At 36.3% G+C, this 22,893-nt stretch overlaps 1 protein-coding gene across 5 annotated transcripts in view; it reads right to left on the minus strand.

The window, feature by feature from the left end:
- Nucleotides 1-22,893, minus strand: part of LOC112158534 (protein eva-1 homolog A) — an 84,041-nt gene that overhangs the window by 34,385 nt on the left and 26,763 nt on the right. For 3 of the 5 annotated variants that reach the window (XM_024291975.2, XM_024291976.2, XM_036210488.1), the window contains exons 2-5: nt 21,563-21,786; nt 20,892-21,015; nt 16,423-16,575; nt 5,597-5,740 (exon numbers count right to left, since the gene is read on the minus strand). In XM_024291975.2, coding sequence (XP_024147743.1) covers nt 5,597-5,740; nt 16,423-16,575; nt 20,892-21,015; nt 21,563-21,786 — 645 coding nt within the window. Of the gene's footprint in view, nt 1-5,596; nt 5,741-16,422; nt 16,576-16,880; nt 16,972-20,891; nt 21,016-21,562; nt 21,787-22,004; nt 22,069-22,893 lie in introns of those variants that run through there. The other 2 variants (XM_036210489.1, XM_036210490.1) reach the window with 2 other exon arrangements.

The following is a 22,893-nucleotide window of genomic DNA, read 5'->3' on the forward strand; positions in this document are numbered from 1 at the left end:
GATATGAAACAAAGTTCCTACTGTTGAGTTAGCAGGACAAACAGATGGAAACTGATAATCCACATGCTGAGTTTGTTCTTAAGGCTTTTAGCGAAGACCACCGTGTGAAAAAAGTGTCCTCTTTTGTGTTTTAATTCACAAATAAATTGATGAATGAGGCTGTTAGTAGGCTTTCATTCTTTCTTTCTTATCAGTTCACCAGCATTATCTGTCTGTGTGTAGTTGCGACTTCCTCTCTATGTTTACTGAGTTGTCTGGGTGCATAAAGTGGAATTCTGCTTGCTTTCTTATGTCTGCCTCAAATATTTGTATGGTTTGGATCTGTTTGTATAGCTATGATTGACAAAAACTGGTTTAAAAGTCAATACTTTTACAAAAAGGTTCAAGCTGGTGGTGCAGAGTTAGCCTACATGCTATCCTGCTACATGCTACATGCTACGTGCTATCCTGCTAGCTTACATTTTTTTGGGGTTTTTGAATCGGAAAATTTACGTTTTAAAACTTTTGACCCCGTTGTATGGAGCTTTTTTGGGGGGGCCATAAATATTTGAAACCCAAATAAAACAAATTGAAAAAAATATTAGTGTTTGGCCAAATAAAAATGTAAAATGTCCCAAACTTTTAGCTATTCTAAACTTACTTATTTTCAGCTTCAAATGTTCTGTTTTTTTAGGTTTCAAAAACTCATACTTTCAACTTCAAACCTTTTTTTTTTAAATTTCAAATCTTTTTTCCACATTTTTAAACGTTTTTTTTTTTCGAAGCTGAAATTTCTGTTTTAAAACTTTTGGCCGCATTGTGGCACCTTGGGGCAAAAATAAGACAGTGTCATAAGGACATTAAAAAGGACGTTTTTTTTTATGTTTTTCATGTTTTCAAAGGACATTTTCTTTATTTTTTATTCCAGTTTTGTCTTTGTTTTGTTTTTATGCTATCCTGCTAGCGTACAGCCCCAACCTAGCATGACCAGTGCAACAAAAATGCTAAGCAATATTGAAGCTATCCAGAAGTACAGTTGTGAGTCAGATAGCAGTTTGGATGAAGAAAATGAAGAAGTAAATGAACCAATGTGGATGCATCAGAATGGAGCGGAGCAAGAAACTTGTGGCTGTCAAGAGTCAGCGTTTTGTCGCCCCCTCTGGTCACTAGAGGGAGCTGTCTCCAGAACATATCTCACTACGTCTCCCAGCAACACTCCCCGGATGACGCTCAGATGACACTCATTGACAATCACCCACAGGACAGTTAAGCACTACACAGAGCTTAACTCGGTGCGAAGTCTTGTTTGTGCCATCCTGCCTGCATTACTGAGCGTTTCAATCTGGACCAAATCTTCTATGTCTCTGACCCTGATTGAAATGCAATTTCTAGGTAATTTTTTTCATATACGTGCTTCACATTGACTGTATAAGTAAGAACTGGACATAACAAGTGTTGAGGTCCCCCATAGGAAATGCATTACCGTTGGCCCTCGCAAAATGAGGCTAAAGCCTTTGCCGTCACCTCCTGATACATCTACCGCCATATTCCGACCCTTCGACAGCGATTACTCCGAGTTGGTTTGAGTCACGTTTTCAGAGGAACTTCTGTCGCCAATCATGAGTGAGCTTGTTCCGGCTTGTTCGAAGGCCACACCCATCCACTGAAAGCGAGTACGGGAGAAGCTGTCAATCGTTCATCACATGCTTTAACTGAGGCATCTGATTGGCCAGTTTATAACTTGATTTTGGCCTTCGTGCTTCCTATTTGGAACACGGAAAGGGATAAGTTCCTACTTATACAGTCAATGGTCCTCTATCATAAGAAAAATGCCTCAAGAACATTTTAAAAACACAATTTTCATCAAATTGGGTCTTTAAGGAAATATGTCAACCTCAGAGTTACTTACGTGTAGGCCTTGGAAAAGGATTAATTCGTAGAAACCTTCATTTTTTCTGATTTATGTAATAAAGCTTCTAGTTTCCGCCACTTTTTTAGACTTATGCTAGGTTTAGAGTGAATTTTTTGCCATCATGGGTAAGTTAATAACCTGAAAATATAACCCCAAGTTTCTGCTAAGAAGAAGCAAGTAGTTAATAGGCTTGTCTGTTGTTGAGACACACATTGGTTTATTTTAATCTGTTTAGATACAAAAATATGATTGCATTTTATAAACTGTGGTGTTTTAATGTAAATTGGTTATATTTTGAAAATAAACCAGCTTTTCTCATGTGTCTTGATGTAACTTCCTGCAAGAATTGACGTAGATCACCAGACGCCGAAATGATCGGCTGCACGGCGCGAGCCTTCCACGTAAATATCTCATTTAACGAGTTAAAGAATACTTGTTTCAATGTCTGTATATTGACGTTCTACTTATACACAAGCAGGAATGATGGATGCCAGCCGCCATTTGCCCACACAGTCGGACAAAATTGAGCGGAGTCGAGCCAAAACAAACATTTTCTTCCTCCAGTCTGTAAAGCTGAAATGACTTAAATGTGTGTGAACAGCTGGAGTCACGTGCACGTGTGTGTGTATGTATGTGCAAGAGAGTATATATGAATGTGAATGGTTCAGAATAAATAATGTCTTGTACGGCCCCTCATAGGAAACCCTGAAATACGTCTTTATCTTATTCCCTTTGTTCCTATAAATCAGGCACTGGATGAAAAGTGATCACACTCATTGCATCATATTTTTAAACATAAAGATTCAATCAATTATTCAGAGAAAAGGGTCAGATTTCATATTAAAATCCATAGGCACAGGTCAGCACTCAAAAACAAAGAAAACCAAAAGAGTTAGAGCTCCATTAGTGTTTCTATTGGAGTCCTGCGGGAGCTTTTATGACAAACAATCAAGGGGACTTCCTCCTGGAGAAGTCAATTTAAATGAGGCCTGGCGGTCGGCGGCTGTGAGGAGCGTGTTTAATCTGCAGGGAGACGGATGGCAGGTTCCAAACCATTTGCTCCTCTGTTCTTTCTAAAAAGCGAGTCTGTCCCTGGGGCTGTGTGAGGAAGAAGCTGGAGCTTGTCAGCCGATGGCTTCATGAATCGCAGGAAAAGCGGAGGCTGATAGCGACTCTGTTACAGCTAATGCATATGCGCATAATCAGTGAGGGAAGCCACGCTTCTGCCAGATAGGGAAGACTTGTAAAGCTGCTAAAGATCACTCATTTTGACAACACACACTTTAAATCCACGTCCAATCTTGTTTTAAAAGCGTTCCCAAAGGTCTTTTAACTCTGATTATGCCACTTTTGTTTAATTTGCCCTGTAATTTTGGTGTCTACCCATAGATGGTGCCCTATTAATAAAGTGACCTTTGTTTCTAGGTCCATAAATTTCTTCTTTTTTTATGAGTGTTTTCTAAGACAGACATTATTCCAACACCTCCAGACAGAGAGCCCCTGCTGGGTGTGGAGGCTGCCTGCTCATGCCTCATCGAGACATTGAAGAAAAAGGAAAAAGATCTTGATCCCCCTGAATGGGAGACGGAGAGTCTTCAAGCTCAGACACAGAGACACAGAAACACTGTGGGAGTGGCTGTCAAAGAGACACAGAAACACTGTGGGAGTGGCTGTCACAGAGACACAGAAACACTATGGAAGTGGCTGTCACAGAGACATAGAAACACTGTGGAAGTGGGTGTCACACAGACACAGAAACACCGTGGAAGTGACTGTCACAGAGACACAGAAACACCGTGGAAGTGGGTGTCACACAGACACAGAAACACCTTGGAAGTGACTGTCACAGAGACACAGAAACACCGTGGAAGTGGGTGTCACAGAGACACAGAAACACCATGGAAGTGGCTGTCACAGAGACACAGAAACACTGTGGAAGTGGCTGTCATACAGACACAGAAACACCGTGGAAGTGGCTGTCAGAGAAACACAGAAACACCGTGGAAGTGGCTGTCATACACACATAGAAACACCGTGGAAGTGGCTGTCACAGAGACACAGAAACACTGTGGAAGTGGCTGTCATACAGACACAGAAACACAGTGGAAGTGGCTGTCATACAGACACAGAAACACCGTGGAAGTGGCTGTCATACAGACACAGAAACACTGTGGAAGTGGCTGTCATACAGACATAGAAACACCGTGGAAGTGGCTGTCACAGAGACACAGAAACACTGTGGAAGTGGCTGTCATACAGACACAGAAACACCGTGGAAGTGGCTGTCATACAGACACAGAAACACAGTGGAAGTGGCTAAGTGGCTGTCATACAGACAGAGCCCTCTGTACCGGGAAAATCTTTTAATATTAATCATATAAACCCAAACATTAAGACATGATTACCACTGTTTTTGTAGAACTCCTCACAATAAATTAACTTTATTTCTGAACATTCCCTACAATCTAAGTGAGATATCCACAGACTCCATTCCTTATAGAGGTCATCCTAAAAACATTAACTGGTAGCTCCTCCCACACGCGGACGCAAATTTGACAAGCAACAAAAGAGGGGCGGGGCACGTGAATTTGTCTGCGCGTTCGGTGTGAATTCACCTTTACCAGTGTAACAAAAATGGCGAGCAAAATTGGAGCAAGCCAACTCAGACAAGAAAATCAAAGATATACATGAATCTGTTCTCCACTATGAAAGAAGTACCACAAGCACATGGTAAAAACAACAAAAACGATTTTTATTGGAGTGGGTCTTTGAACCATTTCTGTGAAAAAGCATACTTTAAAATGAGATGAAAGCAACCAGTGACTACATGTTCATTATCCAAGCACAAAGTGTTGAGATCAGAAGAGTGTGCACACTCCTCCTAGACAACATGACCTCCCCTGTATGTTCTAGCAGCTTCACATCCTCCCTCTCTTTGGCCTGACTGTACAAACACACTCATCACCGGAGTCGTCAGGATAGCATGTTCCGCTATCACAGCCAGATAAGAGAGGTCAGACAAAGATTCAGGCCTAATGGCTGCATAAACACCACCGACCCGTCTGTGTATCTCTGGCTGTTTGTTTCTTAGATAAAGACTAAATCATAGTGACTGATAACATTAAGATGAATAAATCTGTGTGGGCCCAGAGGCAACGACAAAAGACAAAGTCTAAAACTTGAATTGAATCATCGTCCTGACATGTTGAGTGTTGGAGCGGGTCTGGTATAATTTTTGGGTGATTTTGTTGGAGATACCATGCCACAGCACTGATTGATCCGTTCCTGTTGCTTGAGGCATCTGGGTAATATATATGCAAGTGTGTGTGTGAACTTTTAAACTTTTTTTTTTTTTTTAACCATGCCGTAAATGAATTACAGCCCTGACAGTTCAGGATTAACCCCAAGGCTGGAGAAAAGATAAAGAAGGAAGTCATTCGTTCTCCCTTATTCCTAAATATCAAAACTAGAAGATAGAAACAAAAAAATGATTGTGAAGCTTTCAGAATTATTATTTTTTTTTTCAAATTAGAGCACTATTTGAAAGTAAAAAAGTGAAAAACTAAAACATTTATTTGTTTAATTTACAGGACTCAACGTTGTATATTTTCTTCACTTTAGAAACACATCTACAGCATGTTTGAAGGCACATCATCCAGCAAATATCGCCCCCTGGTGGCAGGAAAACAGAACGACTCCACTCACCACAAGTGTAGATGACGCTGAGGTATTTCTTGATGCCGGGGTAACACGGATCTCCAAACTCTCTGGTGGAGGCTCGGATCAGACAACTCTTCTTTCCTTGGCAGCGTGCCGTGAGGACCTGCAGGGCCACCGATGACTGGCATTCTGTTTAAATAAAACAGGTCTTATGAGGAGAGTCGCTTGTTAAAGTTAGTAAAATAGATTGCAGAAAATGCTATTTTTTATAGGTTGTACTGTAGGTACAAACTGCAGAAGTAGAGGATCCATTCACCCACAGAACTTTTCTTCCACTCCTCTTTCATGTTGGGTCTACATCAGACCCATGAAAGCTCCTGAGTATGGAGCTAAGTTGGAGCCAATATTATTTGAAACCCAAATAAAAAAAAAAAAAAAAAAATATTGGTGTTTGGACATCAAAAATGTAATATGTCCAAAACGTTTTGCTATTCTAAAAAAAACCTTAATTATTTTCAGCTTCAATGTGTTTGTTTTTTAAGTTTCAAAACTCATAATTTCAATTAAAAATCTTTTTTCACTTTCAACTTTTTTTTTTTGCGTTTCTGAATTGGAAAATTTCAGTTTTAAAACTTTTGGCCCCATTGTATGGCGCTATTTTGGGGTCATAAATATTTGAAGTCCAAATAAAACAAGTAAAAAAAATATTGGTCTTTGGACAACAAAAATGTAACAACATCCAAAACTTTTTGCTATTTTAAAATAAGCTTAACTCTTTTCAGTTTCAATTTTTTTGTTTTATAGGTTTCAAAACTCAAACTTTCAATTTCAAAACTTTTTCACCTCCAGCCATTTTTTTTTCTTTGCGTTTTTGATCGGAAAATTAAGAGTTTCAAAATATTTGGCCCCATTGTATGGAGCTTTTTTGGGGGCATAAATATTTGAAACCAAATAAAACTAATTTACAAAAACCTTGGTGTTTGGCCAAGACAAATATAAATGTCCGAAACATTTTGCTATTTTAAAATAAGCATTTTACATTGTTTTTGGGCCAAACACGAATATTTTTTTTCAATTTGTTTTATTTGGGTTTCAAATAATGACTGCAATTGAGCTCCATACCTGAGGGCCGTCTAAAGGATACCTGATCCATTCCTGAGTGTTTGTGTGTGTTTGTGTGTGACAGAGTAATGGATGGGCCTCTCATACATCAACACTAACCACCTGCCAGCTTCTTCAGAACGGGCAGCACTCATCATCTGAAAAGTGTGAATGCAGAGATAAGGCCTGCTTGTTGGTGGCAATCTCAACACACTTTGCTGAACACATCAGTACCTTTTTTTTCTATTAGTGGGCGAGATATAGATATGCACACGTCATGTAAAAGTCTTAGTAAACTGATTTTCTGTGAGTTTAAATACAAAAAGTCGTCTTTCAAGAATGCACAAGTGCGCTGGTTTTGCATGGATGCTACTCAGGCCTTCTAAGAAACAAACAGAGGGGAACGAGCCTTTGAAAGTGGACACTGAGCAGCCACACGGAGGTGAGAGAAAAAGCAGAATTTAAGAGAAAGGACTGCTTAAGACCAGGCTCACACGTCAGCAAGCCACAAAAAATGACAGTAAGAGCCGAAGGTCAAATGGCGTCGTCAGGGGGGGGTAATTTAGTGGTTATGCGTGTTGTCAACACTAGGAATTCTCTGAAACGCTTTAAAAGGAGAGGTTCGTCTTTATCTTTCTAAAAAGTCAAATATAAAGCTAATTTTTTATGCAGTTTTTTAATTCCAGTCATTTTGTCGTTTTTAAGTCTTTAGGATCATGGGGTACCCCGGCTCTCATCAGCAGGGGGATTGGATAAAATCTAGTGGGGGGAAGCCTGTGGGAAACAGCCGGTGGATAACAATCGGAACACCTCAAAGGTTGCACAGTTCTGGTTGTTACTGTGGTTTGAAATATGTGGACCATTTTTGATGATAAGTTCTTTACTACAGTTCACTGTAAATGGTATTATACTATTAGTACTTTGATTTATTGAAGAAACTAAAACAGAATGAGCATCTTTGTCCCTAGTTTTTTTTTTTAAAGAACTACAAAATAGTCTTATTATTATTATTATTATTATTTTTTATTAAAGTAGATATCTTGAAAATGTCATTTATCAGGGTGGTGGGTTTTGCTGAACATGGAGGTCTAAAAGACTGATTAACAGATGAAAACCAAACTGTCAAAAAGTGACGCGAAATTAACCAAACGTCAATTTCAAGATGAGAATTTGTTGGTCTCATGACAATAAAAATCACAAGGCAGGGGGTTTAAGTGGAAAACAAAATTAAGATACTAAACTATGTTTAGTCATAAAAAACATAATTTAAATTTGTCAACATTTCAAATTATTACAAGAATCGCCAAATGAAATATTGCAATATATTGCAAAATCGATTCTCCCTTCACTTCCTAATATATTCTGCATTCTGACTTGAATTACAACAATTTTCAGCTTTATTGAGAATCTATACATCACTGCGACACATGAGCATTCCTTGGAATCACATCCTGAAATGTTACCTGAGGACGGATCAAAAATAGAGATAGCCTAAGATAAGTAACCATTGAATACACAAGGGTATAAACCTGATAATCTGTTGGGGACATTAACTTATTTGTTGTGTTCTTACATTTTATTCAAATTTGATGTCATAAAATACTATATATACGACATATACATGCCACTTTTTACTATAAAAATTATTGATTTTTTTTTTATTTTTGTTGTGTACCTTAGTAATTATGGTCTTATTTTTTAAAATATACAAATAAGTAATACATGTGAAATAGTAAAATCTGGATTAATAGTATGATTCAGTTGTTTTTGGGCCACAGGTTGGGTTTATAGAACACAGTGGGGGGTTTCACCTCTCACATTCTGATTTATGTAAAGCAAGAACATGGAAATGTCCGACATATCAACCACCAACACAGCATTTATTTAGAGGGAATTCCCAAAGGTCTGAGTTCCCCTGGCTCTCATTAGTGGTGTTAACATAGACAAGCATTGAACAGCGCGTTCGCTCGCACACGCATGCACAAAAGCGCACACATAAAGGCATGAATAACCCCTGTTACCCCTAACCTTTGCCCCTAAACCCTTTCCCCAGCCTGTGCAACCACCCCTCTGTCCTCCACACTTCTAACAACAGCAGCCCTATAGTGCATAGAGAAGGACTGAGTCAAGAAAAGCTCAAGCGCAGGAAGGGGGGCGTTTCTGGAACAAACACTCACCTATAGAGCTCTTACATGCAACATTGCAACAAAACACAGCAAACACACACTGTGAGGCTAATTATTGCAACGCCAAGACCTTAAAAAGTAAAGTTTCCCATGCATTTACCATAGTTATCAGCTTGACATCAGAAGAAAGATAGAGTAAAAACACATACACACTTATATATATACATATAAATAAATACATGTATATATATATATATATATATATATATATATATATATATATATATATATATATATATACTGTATATATATATATATTTATATGAGAGCCGGGAATTGATTAAAATTAATTAACTAATTGATCGCAAACCTGGAGAAAAATTAATCGCGATTAGTCGCATTTTTGTTTTGTTACAGTTATTTGCCGACCACTTATTATCTGAAAATATTCACAAAAGTGTACATTTAGAACGTTTATTTTTAATTAGTGCTGTCAATCAATGTAAAAATTAATCAGATTAATCAAACTTTTGTGTCTTAATTAATTGCAATTAATCAGAAGGTTTTACAAGGTAAATTTTAGGACAATATTCAGCTTTTGAAATTTTTCTGTTAATTTTTATTGTCTGAAATTAATTAATTTAACAAGTGCTAATGTAGAAGTGTCATTTGTGTGCACAAAACATGTTGAGGCTAAGTGAAGGACTGTTTCTTCACGAGGTGTAATTAATTTGTATTGATAAATATTAACACGTCAATTATTTTGATTAATTGTTTGCGTTAAGGCGTTAACGCTCACAGCTCTAAAATATATATATGTATATACTTGTGAATATAAATATATATATACATGTATATACGTACATATATATATTTATATACATATATTCATATATATATATATATTTGTGCATGTATATATTTATATATGTGTGTGTGTGTGTGTTATATATATTTGTATATGTATGTATATATGTATGTATATATATATATATATATATATATATATATATATATATATATATATGTATATATATATATATGTGTACCTATATACATGTATTTACTTATATATACTGTATATATGATGACCGTTTCCTTTTTACAAAGATAATGGGCTTTACTGTGGCGTAACAGTTGCCGCTCTAGCATCACAGCGAAAAATTGCTAGTATAAATCCTAGCTGTGACCTTTCTGTGTGAAGTATTCATGTTCTCCTTGTGCAAAAGTGCGTTTTCTCCAGGCTTCCTCCCAAAGTCCAAAAACATGCTTCATAGACCGTGACTGACATGGCAACCTGTTCAGGATGTTCTCCGCCTTTCCCAAACAATAGCTGGGTTGACTCTGGCAACTTCATGACCATGAAGGGGTTGGATGTACGGATTTTACTAGAATTTTGCAGATGGGATCAATGAAAAATTATAATAAGAAAAATATGTATTTTCTTTTGAGGTTACCACATTTTTCTTTAAATAAACTCATCTTTTTAACTCGTCAGACACCATCCATGACTAGATCCAGCCATCTAAAAGTCCTGTTTGAATGCCTCATGTCTGAGCTTATCAGCATTAGGCACAGTGAGGAAATGACATCAGGTAATCTGTGAATAGTCGGTGCACAAAGACCTAAATTCTGGGATACATTTAGTCCAATACTGGGGATGATGTCACATGGAAGGTTCTACTCTCTCTGATGACTGAGACAATGAAACCGAGATGTAATGGAAGACTATTGAGCTTCTCTTGACTAACGCAGTGAAAGGGCAACTGCAGGTAAGGCGAAGTCATCAGTTCCACATGTTTGTTTCCATGCTTTTAAAGTCTGTTGATCTGATAGTCTGTACCAGCATCACCCGAGCTCACAGCTTTTGTCACATCAACCATCCGTTCTAAACACACAACTTTTCTGCCTGCTTGTTGCCATCCGAAATGCTGGTTTGCTTTATCCCATTTTACTGATTTATTTTAAAATGCAACCATCATCTCAAGTGAAGATGAAGCGTAACAATTACAGATGAAGGAAAATCTCGAGTGTTTTGAGTTTCACGTCTCAGAGCCCCTATAATAGAAGCAGTAGCTGTGCATGCTCGAATCTGCTCTGGTTTGGCTATTTCTCTGGTCACGAAAACACAATATAGATATATCCAGAAGACTCCTCCCAATCCCTTCTGCCCACGCACATCTTTCCTGGAATCGCGGTACAATACCCGGACAACCTTGTCACAAGTACTCATCTTCCCTTTCACTTTGACTCATCCGCTATACAGCATGTACACTGATATGAGTCTTCAAATCTTGGTCACAGAGACATGACGCTGACACCATAAAGGGGCCTGTATATGTTGAGTGTCTTCTGTGGACTCCTATAAGAAATTTGATACTACCGCCCACCACACACACATTTACAGTAAATGATGTCTCACTTCTGCAGAAACAGACTTACGTCTAGTACTAAGGTGACCCAACTGTTTGCAAAGAGGGTCAGATTTGGTCAGATCAACCTTTCAGCCTGATAATCTTTGAACTATTTTAATATCGTTTAAAGCAAACGAACTATTAAATAAACAGTTATTGCAATGGGTTACTTTTATTTTTTCACATAGCAAACAAATACAGCTAAATAAATTTTCCAGAAATTACAGTCAATTTTCCGGACTGTTTATTCCCAGTAAGCTTGTAGTAGATATTGTCTTCTTGATATTGAACTTTTCGAAAACAGCCACAATCTCTTGGCATTTTAAGCCAATACAGTTGTTTCATTTTTCATTGAATAAACATGCCAATTTCCACTTGTCATGGGTACCCATTCTCACTCCCAATGGGATTTTTATATCAAAGTTATGCTTAATTGAAAGGCAGAAGTACAAAAAGCTGTCAAAACAACTACAGCATAGTCAGTAGTCATAGTTAGTAGCCATAGTCACAGTCATAGTTGGTAGTCAGTCAATAGTCATAGTCAGTTGTCATAGTCATAGTTAGTAGTCTTAGTCATTGTCATAGTCAACAGTCATAGTCAGTAGTCTTAGTCATAGTCATTAATAGTCAAAGCTATAGTCAATAGTCAAAGTCATAGTCAGTTATAGACATAGTCAATAGTCATAGTCAGTTATAGTCATAGTCAATAGTCATAGTCAATAGTCATAGTCAGTTGTCAGAGTCATAGTTAATAGTCTTAGTCATTGTCATAGTCATAGTTAGTAATAGTCATAGCTATAGTCAATAGTTATAGTCAGTTATAGACATAGTCAAGAGTCATAGTCAGTTATAGTCATAGTCAATAGTCATAGCCATAGTCAGTAGTCATAGTCAATAGTCATAGTCAGTTATAGACATAGTCAAGAGTCATAGTCAGTTATAGTCATAGTCAATAGTCATAGCCATAGTCAGTAGTCATAGTCAATAGTCATAGTCAATAGACATAGTCAGTTGTCATAGTCAACAGTCATAGTAAGTAGTCCTAGTCATAGTCAGTAATAAAAATAGTCAAAGTAAATTGTCATAGTCAGTAATAGAAGTAGTCAAAGTAAATAGTCATAGTCAGTCATAGTCAATAGTCATAGTCAGTTGTCATAGTCAACAGTCATAGTAAGTAGTCCTAGTCATAGTCAGTTATAGTCATAGTCATAGTCAGAGTAAATAGTCATAGTTAGTCATAGTCATAGTCAATAGTCATAGCCATAGTCAATAGTCATAGTCAGTTGTCATAGTCAGTTGTCATAGTCAGTAGTCCTAGTCATATTCAACAGTCATGGTCAGTAGTCCAAGTCAGAGTCAGTAATAGTCATAGTCAAAGTCAATAGTCATAGTCAATAGTCAGTAGTCATAGTCAGTAGTCATAGTCAGTATTCATAGTCAGAATTAAAAAGAAAGAAAAAACATTTTTGGGAGCCAGCATGAGCTGTTGAGGGTATTTAGATGTTTTCATGCTTCTAGGGAACGTAAGAGAGGAGGCAGGTCCCTTCCTTTGAGGATCCACTGCTACCGCCAAGAATTTCCCCAACTCCACCACTCCTCCACCCAAACCCTAAAAAAAGTCATGATCAAAGAGGTCTTCCTTTGGGGAGCACATGTCCGTGTCAAAGCTGTTTTTTGTCTGTTAAATTCTCTTTAGGGCTTATGGATTTAACAAGAAATCAGATAGCTCCTCTTAACAGCTCAAGTGCAGTCAAGGCCTCTGGATGGGACAAAACAAACTATATAAGAAGATTGCAAGCAGGGAATCCAGCTCACAAGCAACCTATTGTAAAATCTTTCACTACATCATTAGACACAGATCACCTGGACAGGTGGAGTCTGAAAGAAAACATCAAAAGCTTGCCAAGAAGGAGAAGATGATTAGATTAGCAAAGCCGTATTCAAGTCTTTAAAGAACAAAATTCCACAACGGATCCTAAATAAACTGCTGCAGAATGTGACCGAAAAACGACTGAAAGGTAAACAAAGTAGAACAACAACTCATTTAGTGTTGTTCACTCCTGAAGCAGTTTGGAAAATGCCACAGAGGGGCGGGTAGCTGTAGAGGACATAGTATTTCTTGATTCAAATTGTTGTGACTTAGGAGTAGATGCAAACATACCGTTCAGGTGCTGCAACTAGCAGGCTGTAGCGATGGGCTTTAAGCTAGCGGGAGACCATTTACACAAATGGATGATGGGTAATGGGGCTGGGATTACTCTGCACCAACAGATTCGCCCACAAGTCAGATTTCAAATGAACAACTGCTGCCCTGCAGAAACGATGTGCTAGAACAGGGATGACTAACCCGTCCACTTAGGAAATACCAGTTTTTAACGTTTGTGTTTCAATTACAAAATGGAAAATTTTTCATCAAAAACACTTTTGATTGTGCTTTGTAAAACATTTATTGAAGAACATTGGAACATTGCTCAGAAAAAATAAAATATAAAAACGCCACATCCGCTATGATGGTCCAACGCTCAATGGAAACCTTTACTAGACCCTTCTGAACCGGCCAAGAGGGGACTGGTCTGTTTTATATTGAAATTAATTTAAAGTGAGAGTTAGTCATTATTCTTTAAATTTCAGTTGAAGACCCCTGTCCTAGAAAATTTTACTTTTTTTAAAAAAAAAATGACCCTAAAAACAGCAAAATCATAATTAAAAGACCACAATAAAAGCATTTCATCTCAGACTTGTACACTACCTGTTGCACATTCCTGATCCATTTACATGGGAAGGACTGCTTCATAGTAGCCCTCAGTGCGTAGGATGAGTACAATAAGAAACAGAGACACACAAACACACACACTCACACAAAGCCATTCTTTATATCTGTCTCTGATTACCCACAGGTTAACAACGCCTTAGCCTTCAACTGCATTCTGACAACTCTGTCATAAAGAGGCCTCTGTGCACACACACACACACACACACATGCTTGTTTTTCTTTCATTAGTTGAAACCTGCCATTGACGTAACACATTCCCCATCATCCCACCTTACCCATAACAACCTATTGTCTGATCCCTACATAGTTTTTATCAAAGACCAAGCCAGAAAAAGCAACATGTTGCAGCATTTTTAACTCCCTCCTTTTTTTATCATCAGAATAACATTTATCATACTTTTTTTTTCATTTTTCCAAGCCTAACATCACTAAAATTCTCAAACTATGCATCCATAAAAAGAAGCATTTCCACTGTAAAATATCAACAAGCCAAACAAGCTTAACTTGACATCTGATCTAAACCCCGCCCACTTCCTCTGGCTGTGTGTGGATGTGTGTGTATCTTTCTGGTTTTAGATATCACTACAAGTGTTGTGGAAGAGATCTGGCAGTTTTTGGGGAGTGATACCCTTTTAAAAATCAAATTACCAAAGTGTAAACATGCTGGAAACGCTGGCATTGAGTGTGGGATTCCTCTTAAGCCTCCGAGGCAAAACGAGTAGTTTCAATGCAGAAGAAGACGGCAAGGAAACACGAGTTAAAGAAAATGTTTTAGGACTATGAAGACATCTGTGGATCTGAGGGGCGCCAGTCGTGGCGTGTTCAAATCATCACTGTAATAGTTGTGCGTTTTTTCAGCTTGATACAATGTTTTTCTACTGTTCCACCTTAATAACATTGTGTTAAAGCTAAAACAAAACAAAAAATGTTAAAAATATTCAAACGTATAGATGTTTTCAGCTTGCAATGATGCTATAGTGCTTGTATTTTGGTGCAGCAACAATATATTTTTTCACTAAAAGTTTAAGAGTAATGGAAAAAATTGACGTTTTAACTTTCTGCTTTAAAATTTTGAATGCTAAGAGCCAACAGTGTAATTTTATAATCATTTTATTAGATACAAAGCAAATGATCATTATATGATCCATCTTGTTCAGTTTCTTCCAGACCAAAATTTAGGTTTTTGTAGCCATTTATTCAAAATGCGACGCTTTTATTTTGTATTCAGTAATTTATTTTTTTGGTATATTTGAATTATAACAGTGTTAAACATTTTTTTTACTTTTCACAACAGCACATACAAGTTCCCTTCAAAATAAAATACATCCCATGTCAAAGAGGCTTTAACTGATGTAGCAGATTTACTTAAATAAAAAAAACAAAAAAACATTTAAATCATAATGCCTTCTTTCTTTTTTAATTTTTATGTGGAATATTAGACATCAAAACTTTTGAATTCATTTTTAATAAGAATCTATCCATGTAAATGCAAGTAAAGAATATCACAAACTCTGGACACTATTTTGCAGCAGAAGATATAATTTGCTTTTTTTTCTGACAGTAGATTAAACATTTTATCACCTTTTTGCTCAATTTTCTAAAGAAAAAAATTACATGATTGATTGATTTTATCGTAATTCCAGCAGCAGTACAAAAAAACTAGATATTTTTAACTAATTTAAGATCACCTCAGTTTAAAAATCTAAACATATATGAAAAAAATCTAAATAATTTATTATTTATTAAAAGGATTAGTATTTCTTCTTTAAATCCAAAGAGTCACAAAAAGAGGAATAAAGGGGCCACGAGTGGCTCCTGGGGAAGCAAATTACTACTTTTGGGTAATTTATAAAGCCAATTTCCATCTGTAAATATTTTTTTTAATTAAAAGAAAAAAAATGATGCACAGATTTGTTGTTTTTATCTTTAATCTTCTGTTGCTTAGATTATATATGCTTGTTTTATTTATTTTTCTTAAGTATACAGTCAAATATTAGCTTGTATTTTCAGTTTTTGTTTGGCTTTATGTTTTATTTTTATTAAATAATTTCTGTAACAGCAAAAACAAAAAGAGGGTAATTTTCTTCCTATCTTTCTATTTTGATATATATTTTTTATTTTGTTTTATCTGGTTCATTTACTATAAAAGCTCTGAAAGTAAAAATACAGAGAAAGGCTGAAAGTTTCCTAATGTTTATTTCATTAGTTTGAGTTTTCCTGCAAAGCAGCAAATCTAATTTTACGTTGCAATAAAACAACAATAATTTGGTCATTTTGATCACACCATGAAATCTTTTAAGAATTATGGACCTTAATATTTTGTCAGCAGGCTGCATAAAGTCAAACAAAAACAGCTTAATGTGATGTAGGAGTGTGGAAATTAAATTTGAACCCTTCTCAGATACAGGACCGTCATGCAGAATGGGATGTTAGAACAAATGTGGGAAGATGTCTCACCTACTGGGGGGGCCCTCCTGTGGTGAGGGGGGCACTCCAGCGTGCCCTGTTGAGTGCGGCCGAACATGGCGGAGTAGACGGCGATCTGCATTCCCTGTTTGCAGCTCAGCCTCATCCTGTCCTCCTCGCAGGCTACCTTACTTTTGTATTCACCTGTAGACGAGAATAAAGAAGAGGGTTGATGCCTTTTAAGGAGGAAAAATGTGTTTTTGGTGGCATGTGACCTGTTCTTGTGGCATTTTTCTGATTATGGAGGACAGATATGAAAAAAATAAGCTAAAAAATAGTATTTCGTTATATCAGGGGAGTCAAACTCAATCGCACAAGAGGACAAAATCCAAAACAAGGCTTAGGTCACAGGCTGAACAGGATAAACATTTACTGAAAACTACAACTACATTTTTAAAACTTTAAAAATGTAACTTTTTAACATAATTATGAACTATATATAGTATTACCTGCGATAATGCTAGTGTGAATGCTGTAACCTCAATTTGACTGCGGAAGATGCTAGAGCGATAGCTGAAGATTCTAAAATTGATGGTAAAAAACGCTGAAGCTGATAGTCAGCTAAAATATCAAACAACAACAAAAGTTAGGTTAGCCAAAACAGCTAGCAGGAAGCTTAAAAATAGCTAAAGTTCGAAATAGCCTATAAAACTCAATAAATGTTTAATTAGCCAAAACAGATAGCATGTAAATATTAGCCTAACTCCAAAACAGACAAAAACTTAAAAAGTCTAAATTAGCCAAAACAGCTAGCATGTAGCTGAAAATAGAAAAACCCAAAGATAACCAAATAACTTTTTTTAAAAAAGCTAATATTAGCTAAAACAGCTTGCATGTAGCTTCAATATAACTTAAACTAAAAACTAGCAAAAAAAACCCCTGTAAATAAGCCTTAGCTCACCAAAACAGCTAACATATAACTAAAATATTAACTAAACTCCAAATTAGCCTAAAAAGCCCAAATTAGCCAAAACAGCTAGCTTGTAGCTGGAATCTTAGCTAAACCCTAAAATAACCTACAAAACCTTTTTTAAAAGCTAAAATTAACCAAAACAGCTTGCATGTAGCTTCAATATAACATAAACTAAAAAACTAGTAAAAAAAACTGTAAATAATCCTTAACTCACCAAAACAGCTAACATGTAAATAAAATATTAACTAAACTCCAAAATAGCCTAAAAAAAGCCTAAACTAGCCAAAACAGCTAGCTTGTAGCTAAAATATTAGCTAAAACCTTAAATTAACCTTAAAAACTTATTTTAAAAAGCTAAAATTAGCCAAAACATCTAGTATGAAGCTTAAATATTTAGCTAAAGTCAAAACTAGACAAAAAAACTCTATAAAAGCCTTAACTCACTAAAACAGCTAGCATGTAGCTGAAATATTAACTAAACTCCAAATTAACCCTAAAAAAGCCTAAATTAGCCAAAACCGCTAGCTTGTTGCTGAAATCTTAGCTAAACCTTAAAATAACCTAAAAAACCTTTTTAAAAAGAGCTGAAATTAAAAAAAGCAGCTGGTATGTAGCTTAAATATAAGCTAAACTCAAAACTAGACCAAAAAAAAAAACGAAAAAAAGCCTTAACTCACCAAAACAGCTAGTATGAAGCTGAAATATTAGCTAAGCCCAAAGATAGCCTAAATAACTTTAAAAAAAAAGCTTAAATTAGCCAAAACAACTTGCATGTAGCTTCGATATAAGATAAACTCAAAGCTAGACAAAATACAAAACTGTAAAAAAGCCTTAACTCACCAAAACAGCTAACATGTAACTGAAATATTAACTAAACTCCAAGATAACCTAAAAAAGCCTAAACTAGCCAAAACAGCTAGCTTGTCACTGAAATGGTAGCTAAAACCTTAAATTAACCTTAATTTTTTTTAAAAAAGCTAAAATTAGCCAAAACATCTAGTATGAAGCTAAACTCAAAACTAGACAAAAAAACTCTATAAAAGCCTTAACTAACTAAAACAGCTATCATGTAGCTGAAATATTAACTAAACTCCAAAATAGCCTAAAAAAAGCCTAAGCTAGCCAAAACAGCTAGCTTGTCGCTGAAATATTAGCTAAATCATAAAATAACCTAAAAAAACTTTTTTTTTAAAAGAGCTCAAATAAAAAAATAGCTAGTATGTATCTTAAATATAAGCTAAACTCAAAACTAGACAAAAAAAACTCTAAAAAGCCTTAACTTACTAAAACAGCTAGCATGTAGCTGAAATATTAGCTAAACTCAAAAATAGCCTAAAAAATCTTTAAACTTATAACATACTTATGAAAAATAAAAAGGCAGGAATATTATTCTAAAATAAATCGACTTAAACCTTAAATAACTTTCAATATTTTACTCTCCATAAAGGGGAGGGCCGGATCCGGCCCCGGGGCCTTGACTTTGACACATGCTTTATATGCATATCACTTATATGAGGCAAAAATCCTCCCAGAAAGCACCAGGTTTTTTGATTTAACAGCTCAAGAGATGATTGGAGTGGGCCTTTATTGGAAAAAACAGTAATGCAACATTGATCTTGTGCAGAAAAAAAGGGGGGCACAGTGTCATTGGATGCAAGCAGTCGGCGGGAGGGGTGGACGTGTAGAGCCATGCAGAGGCATTCCTCAAACACATCCAGCTAAAGCGACCGGTGACAGCAGAGAGCAGCTCCAATGGCCTGCAAATAAAAACACAGCAGCAGCCGTTTGTCCATCCGTGTGGAGGAATGCAAAATAAAGAGAGGGGAGATAATATGGGCAGGATATTTCCTGGTGATGGATTCCCTCTTGTTCCCTCTCTCAGTTTTCCCTTCACTTCCGTCCACCTCCCCTTTCAGAGGCAGTGACATCTGCCCGTTTCGCCTCACTTAGAGCCCACGCCGCCTTTCTTTCTTCCTCTGAGAAGTCCCTGGTTAAGTGACATTGAACAAAGAGCTGTTGATTGGCCCAGGAGAGAGAAAAATGGAATCAAGCGGGAGGGGATCAGTGGATTAACTCTCACTTGTGGTCACTCCAATGAAAAGTCTTACACAGCTCAGTGCGTCTTGGCCCAACAGAGTCTGGAATGGATGCAAGAATCTGGCTGAGATTAATGAACTGCTGTGGTTCACCTCCATAGTGATGCAGTTTTTTTTTTTTTTTTTTGAAGGACTAAGAGGTCAACGGACTAAAAAGGATAAAGTAACACACAATTAAATGAAGAATTCGAAGGAAAATTGACTATAATACGCTATTTATTGTAGCAAAATGGTAATTTTCCTTAAAAAAAATGTCATAAATTGTGCAAAACATTGCACCGTTGATGCTAACCGTTATTTTATTAATGATTTTTACACTTTTCCACCTGAAAAACAACTACTTTTTGACTAAAAGATAAAACAATATTAATTCTCAACTTGATTGTGTGTAATATTTCTCAAATCTTAACCCAAAAAAAGTAATATTAATGCTTCTCCTTTTTTAAATAGCAGTATTTACAATATAAGGCCACTTTCCTGTAAAGAGAGTAAGCATTTTTGACTATATACATTTGAACAATTCCAAAAAAATTGTTCCAAATAGCTGTTTACCTTTCAGACAGAATAATATGAAAAAACAAACAAATCTTAAAGCATCACGTAAACTTCTCTTTAAGTTCTGAATAAAATCTTTTGCTTTAAAAACTCATTTTAAACACAAAAACCTTCAAAAGTATGAAAAGCTAAGAAATATAGTAATTTTTGTTCACAAAAGTCTATATTATGTAATTTGAATAGTTTGGTCAGGGTCTGACTTATTTTTTATTTTTTTCCCACTTATAACCACTAGAGGGCACTGTAGGTGTGTATCAGTAACACAGAAGAAGAAGAAGAAGAAGCTGTGGCCTCTGGACATTTCTACAACAAAGATAATGAACATATTTAGTGATTTTGAAGTGATAAAGAGTTAAGTTGTCTGGAAAATTGTTCATATGTTGCATTAATCTAGTAGAGACTAGGGGCGTGTATTGGGAGGAGTCTGGCGATACGATACGTATCGCGATACACGTGTGATGATACAATATGTATTCCAATATATCTTAAGAAAGTAAAACACAAAATTTCACTATTTTTTTTAAATCATGAATTAACAATGATCTAAATATTAGATCTAAATATTGTAAAATAAATGTTATTTAATCTCATAAACAAGTTGCTTTTACCCAAGCACATTCATGGTGCTTTTATTTTGGTAATTTAGGAAATAGTTAAGTGGAAAACAAAAGTAAGATTGAACTACATGTTTGCTTTTAAATAGTTATTTAAGTATCGCCATGGCTGTATTTTAAATTGATAAAAGTATCGCCAATTAAAAGTATCGCGATATTCCAATAAATCGATATTTTCTTAAACCCCATAGTACCTATTCCTCCTAACCTTTAACCACACATTTAAATTTCTTATCAAATGAGAAGTAACTGCATCAGAAAAGAGAAGACTTGGTGACTTACTAGGTCGGCATTTGTACCAGACAATGAGGTATTTACTGCTGCCGGGACACTGGTCCATCCCAAACATGCGGCTACTGACAAGGGCTTGACAGCTCCTTCTGTCCTGGCATTCATCCAGCATTTTCTAAAGAAGGAAAGAGGAGCAAAGACCAAGCATGGGTTTAAAGCAACAATGGTAAGACCAGGAGCCCGTCCACATGGAGTCACTTCAAACAGGCCGCTTCTATCCCTTTAAAGCCAAGGTAAGTACAAGTCTGCAAAGCTCTGCTCCTCTCATTTCCTGGCACGGCTCCCCTTCTCCAGTTTCATCATCTTGTAGCTCGCCAGGTAAGAACATTCCAGGCCTTAACATTATCCCAGACGAAAATCCCAACTGCTGGAGGAATTCCTCACACTTATTCAACTTTAAACACTGGAGAACAAAATTTAAGTTCTTTACTTTAATATAATGAACAATCTAGTAGAATTCTACGACTCAATTACCTTTTAGAAGAGAAAAATTTTAACGTGACATCATAAAAACAAAAAATGTAAGCAATCTGATGAAAAAGAACCCTACGATCAATTACAAAACCAGTAAGGCTATTAACCAAGAACGTTTTCACTATACTACAGTAACTAGAGTTCAGTTGTTTTTATATTTGAAGGAACGTTTAGGAATAGAGACATACCTGTAGTGCTGTCGACACTGAACAGTATCGATCATTCTCTGGAGCGTAATGAGAGTGCAGGAGGGCCTGGTAGGTCTGGGGGCACCTCGACAGATCAGAGGAACCTCTGCTTCCATAGAATGCCGACTGGATGGTGATGGTGGTGCGGGGCGGGCAGTGGACGTACAGGAATTCTCCGTCGCAGGCCTGCTGGGTGTAGTTCTTCAACACTGTGGACAGGTAGCCTTTAACAAAGGAAATGGATCTTTACGCTTTGAATATTCTTGATAAAAAAAATACTCATTACATGGAATTCTAAAATGTATTTACAGCCGAATCAAAGCTTTAGAAGAGTGGATTCTTCCAATGGGAATTCTGAAAGAGTTTCCAACTGTAATTTTATTTTAAAATAATATTTAATTATAAAGATGCTTTCACACAGGCCTAGTTAATCCATACCAACCTTTAGTAGTAAAAGAGCCGATCGGGTCTTTTTCTTACTGATCAAAACCACGTTGGTGCAGCAAAGTCGTTTTATCCTTTATTAATTTATGAAAAACATTATTTTTTTTTTAATTGAATAAAGCAAACATGTAAAGACAAACAGAGGTTCAATTAAGCTTCAATTTTAGCAAGATGCTAACGGTTTTAACTAATTTAGTTTACTGAAGAATTTTACGCTATTTTGGAGTATAGCTAGTAATTTAGCAACAAGCTAAGTTTTTTTGGCTAATTTGGGATTTACTGAGGTTTTTTCATTTTAGTGGTAACTGATAATTGTTAAAAAAAACTGTTATATTCTTCATCCAATCAAACTGAATCTCTCAGAAGACTTTAGTTTTAAAGCTGACGAGACCTGAGCCAATCATGCTGTAAAATGTCTCCCAGAGCTTATCTTGCACATTCTCTCATGAAGAAGAGATGATGTTCAGGGCAGTTATGCTTGAAAGGAACAACAAACACTCTTTGGTCCATCACATAGTAAACTAAGTTATACATCTACTTCTTAAATGTCCAGAGTAAGTGCTTTACAAACACACTTATAGAAATGTCAAGGCGATCAAGCTCAGACAGACTCATAAAGTGGAGACACTGGGATTCAGTTGCCTTTTTTGGGTTATTCTTAGCTAAGAAAGAGGAAGTAGCAAACAAGCTGTGCTAACACACACATAAAATAGACACACACATTGCCCTCCTATCACCATGGTCGCAGATAAAAGGAGCATGACATGCTTGGCCAGTTAAAAGGTCACTGAAACACAAAAGACTTAAAAAAGGGGCATTTCTCCCAAAACATTTGTACATCACAAAAAAAAAATAAAAAAAATCACCAGGAACAAAAATGACACAAA

This window comes from Oryzias melastigma, linkage group LG24 (genome assembly GCF_002922805.2).
Source record: "Oryzias melastigma strain HK-1 linkage group LG24, ASM292280v2, whole genome shotgun sequence".
NCBI lineage: Eukaryota > Metazoa > Chordata > Actinopteri > Beloniformes > Adrianichthyidae > Oryzias > Oryzias melastigma.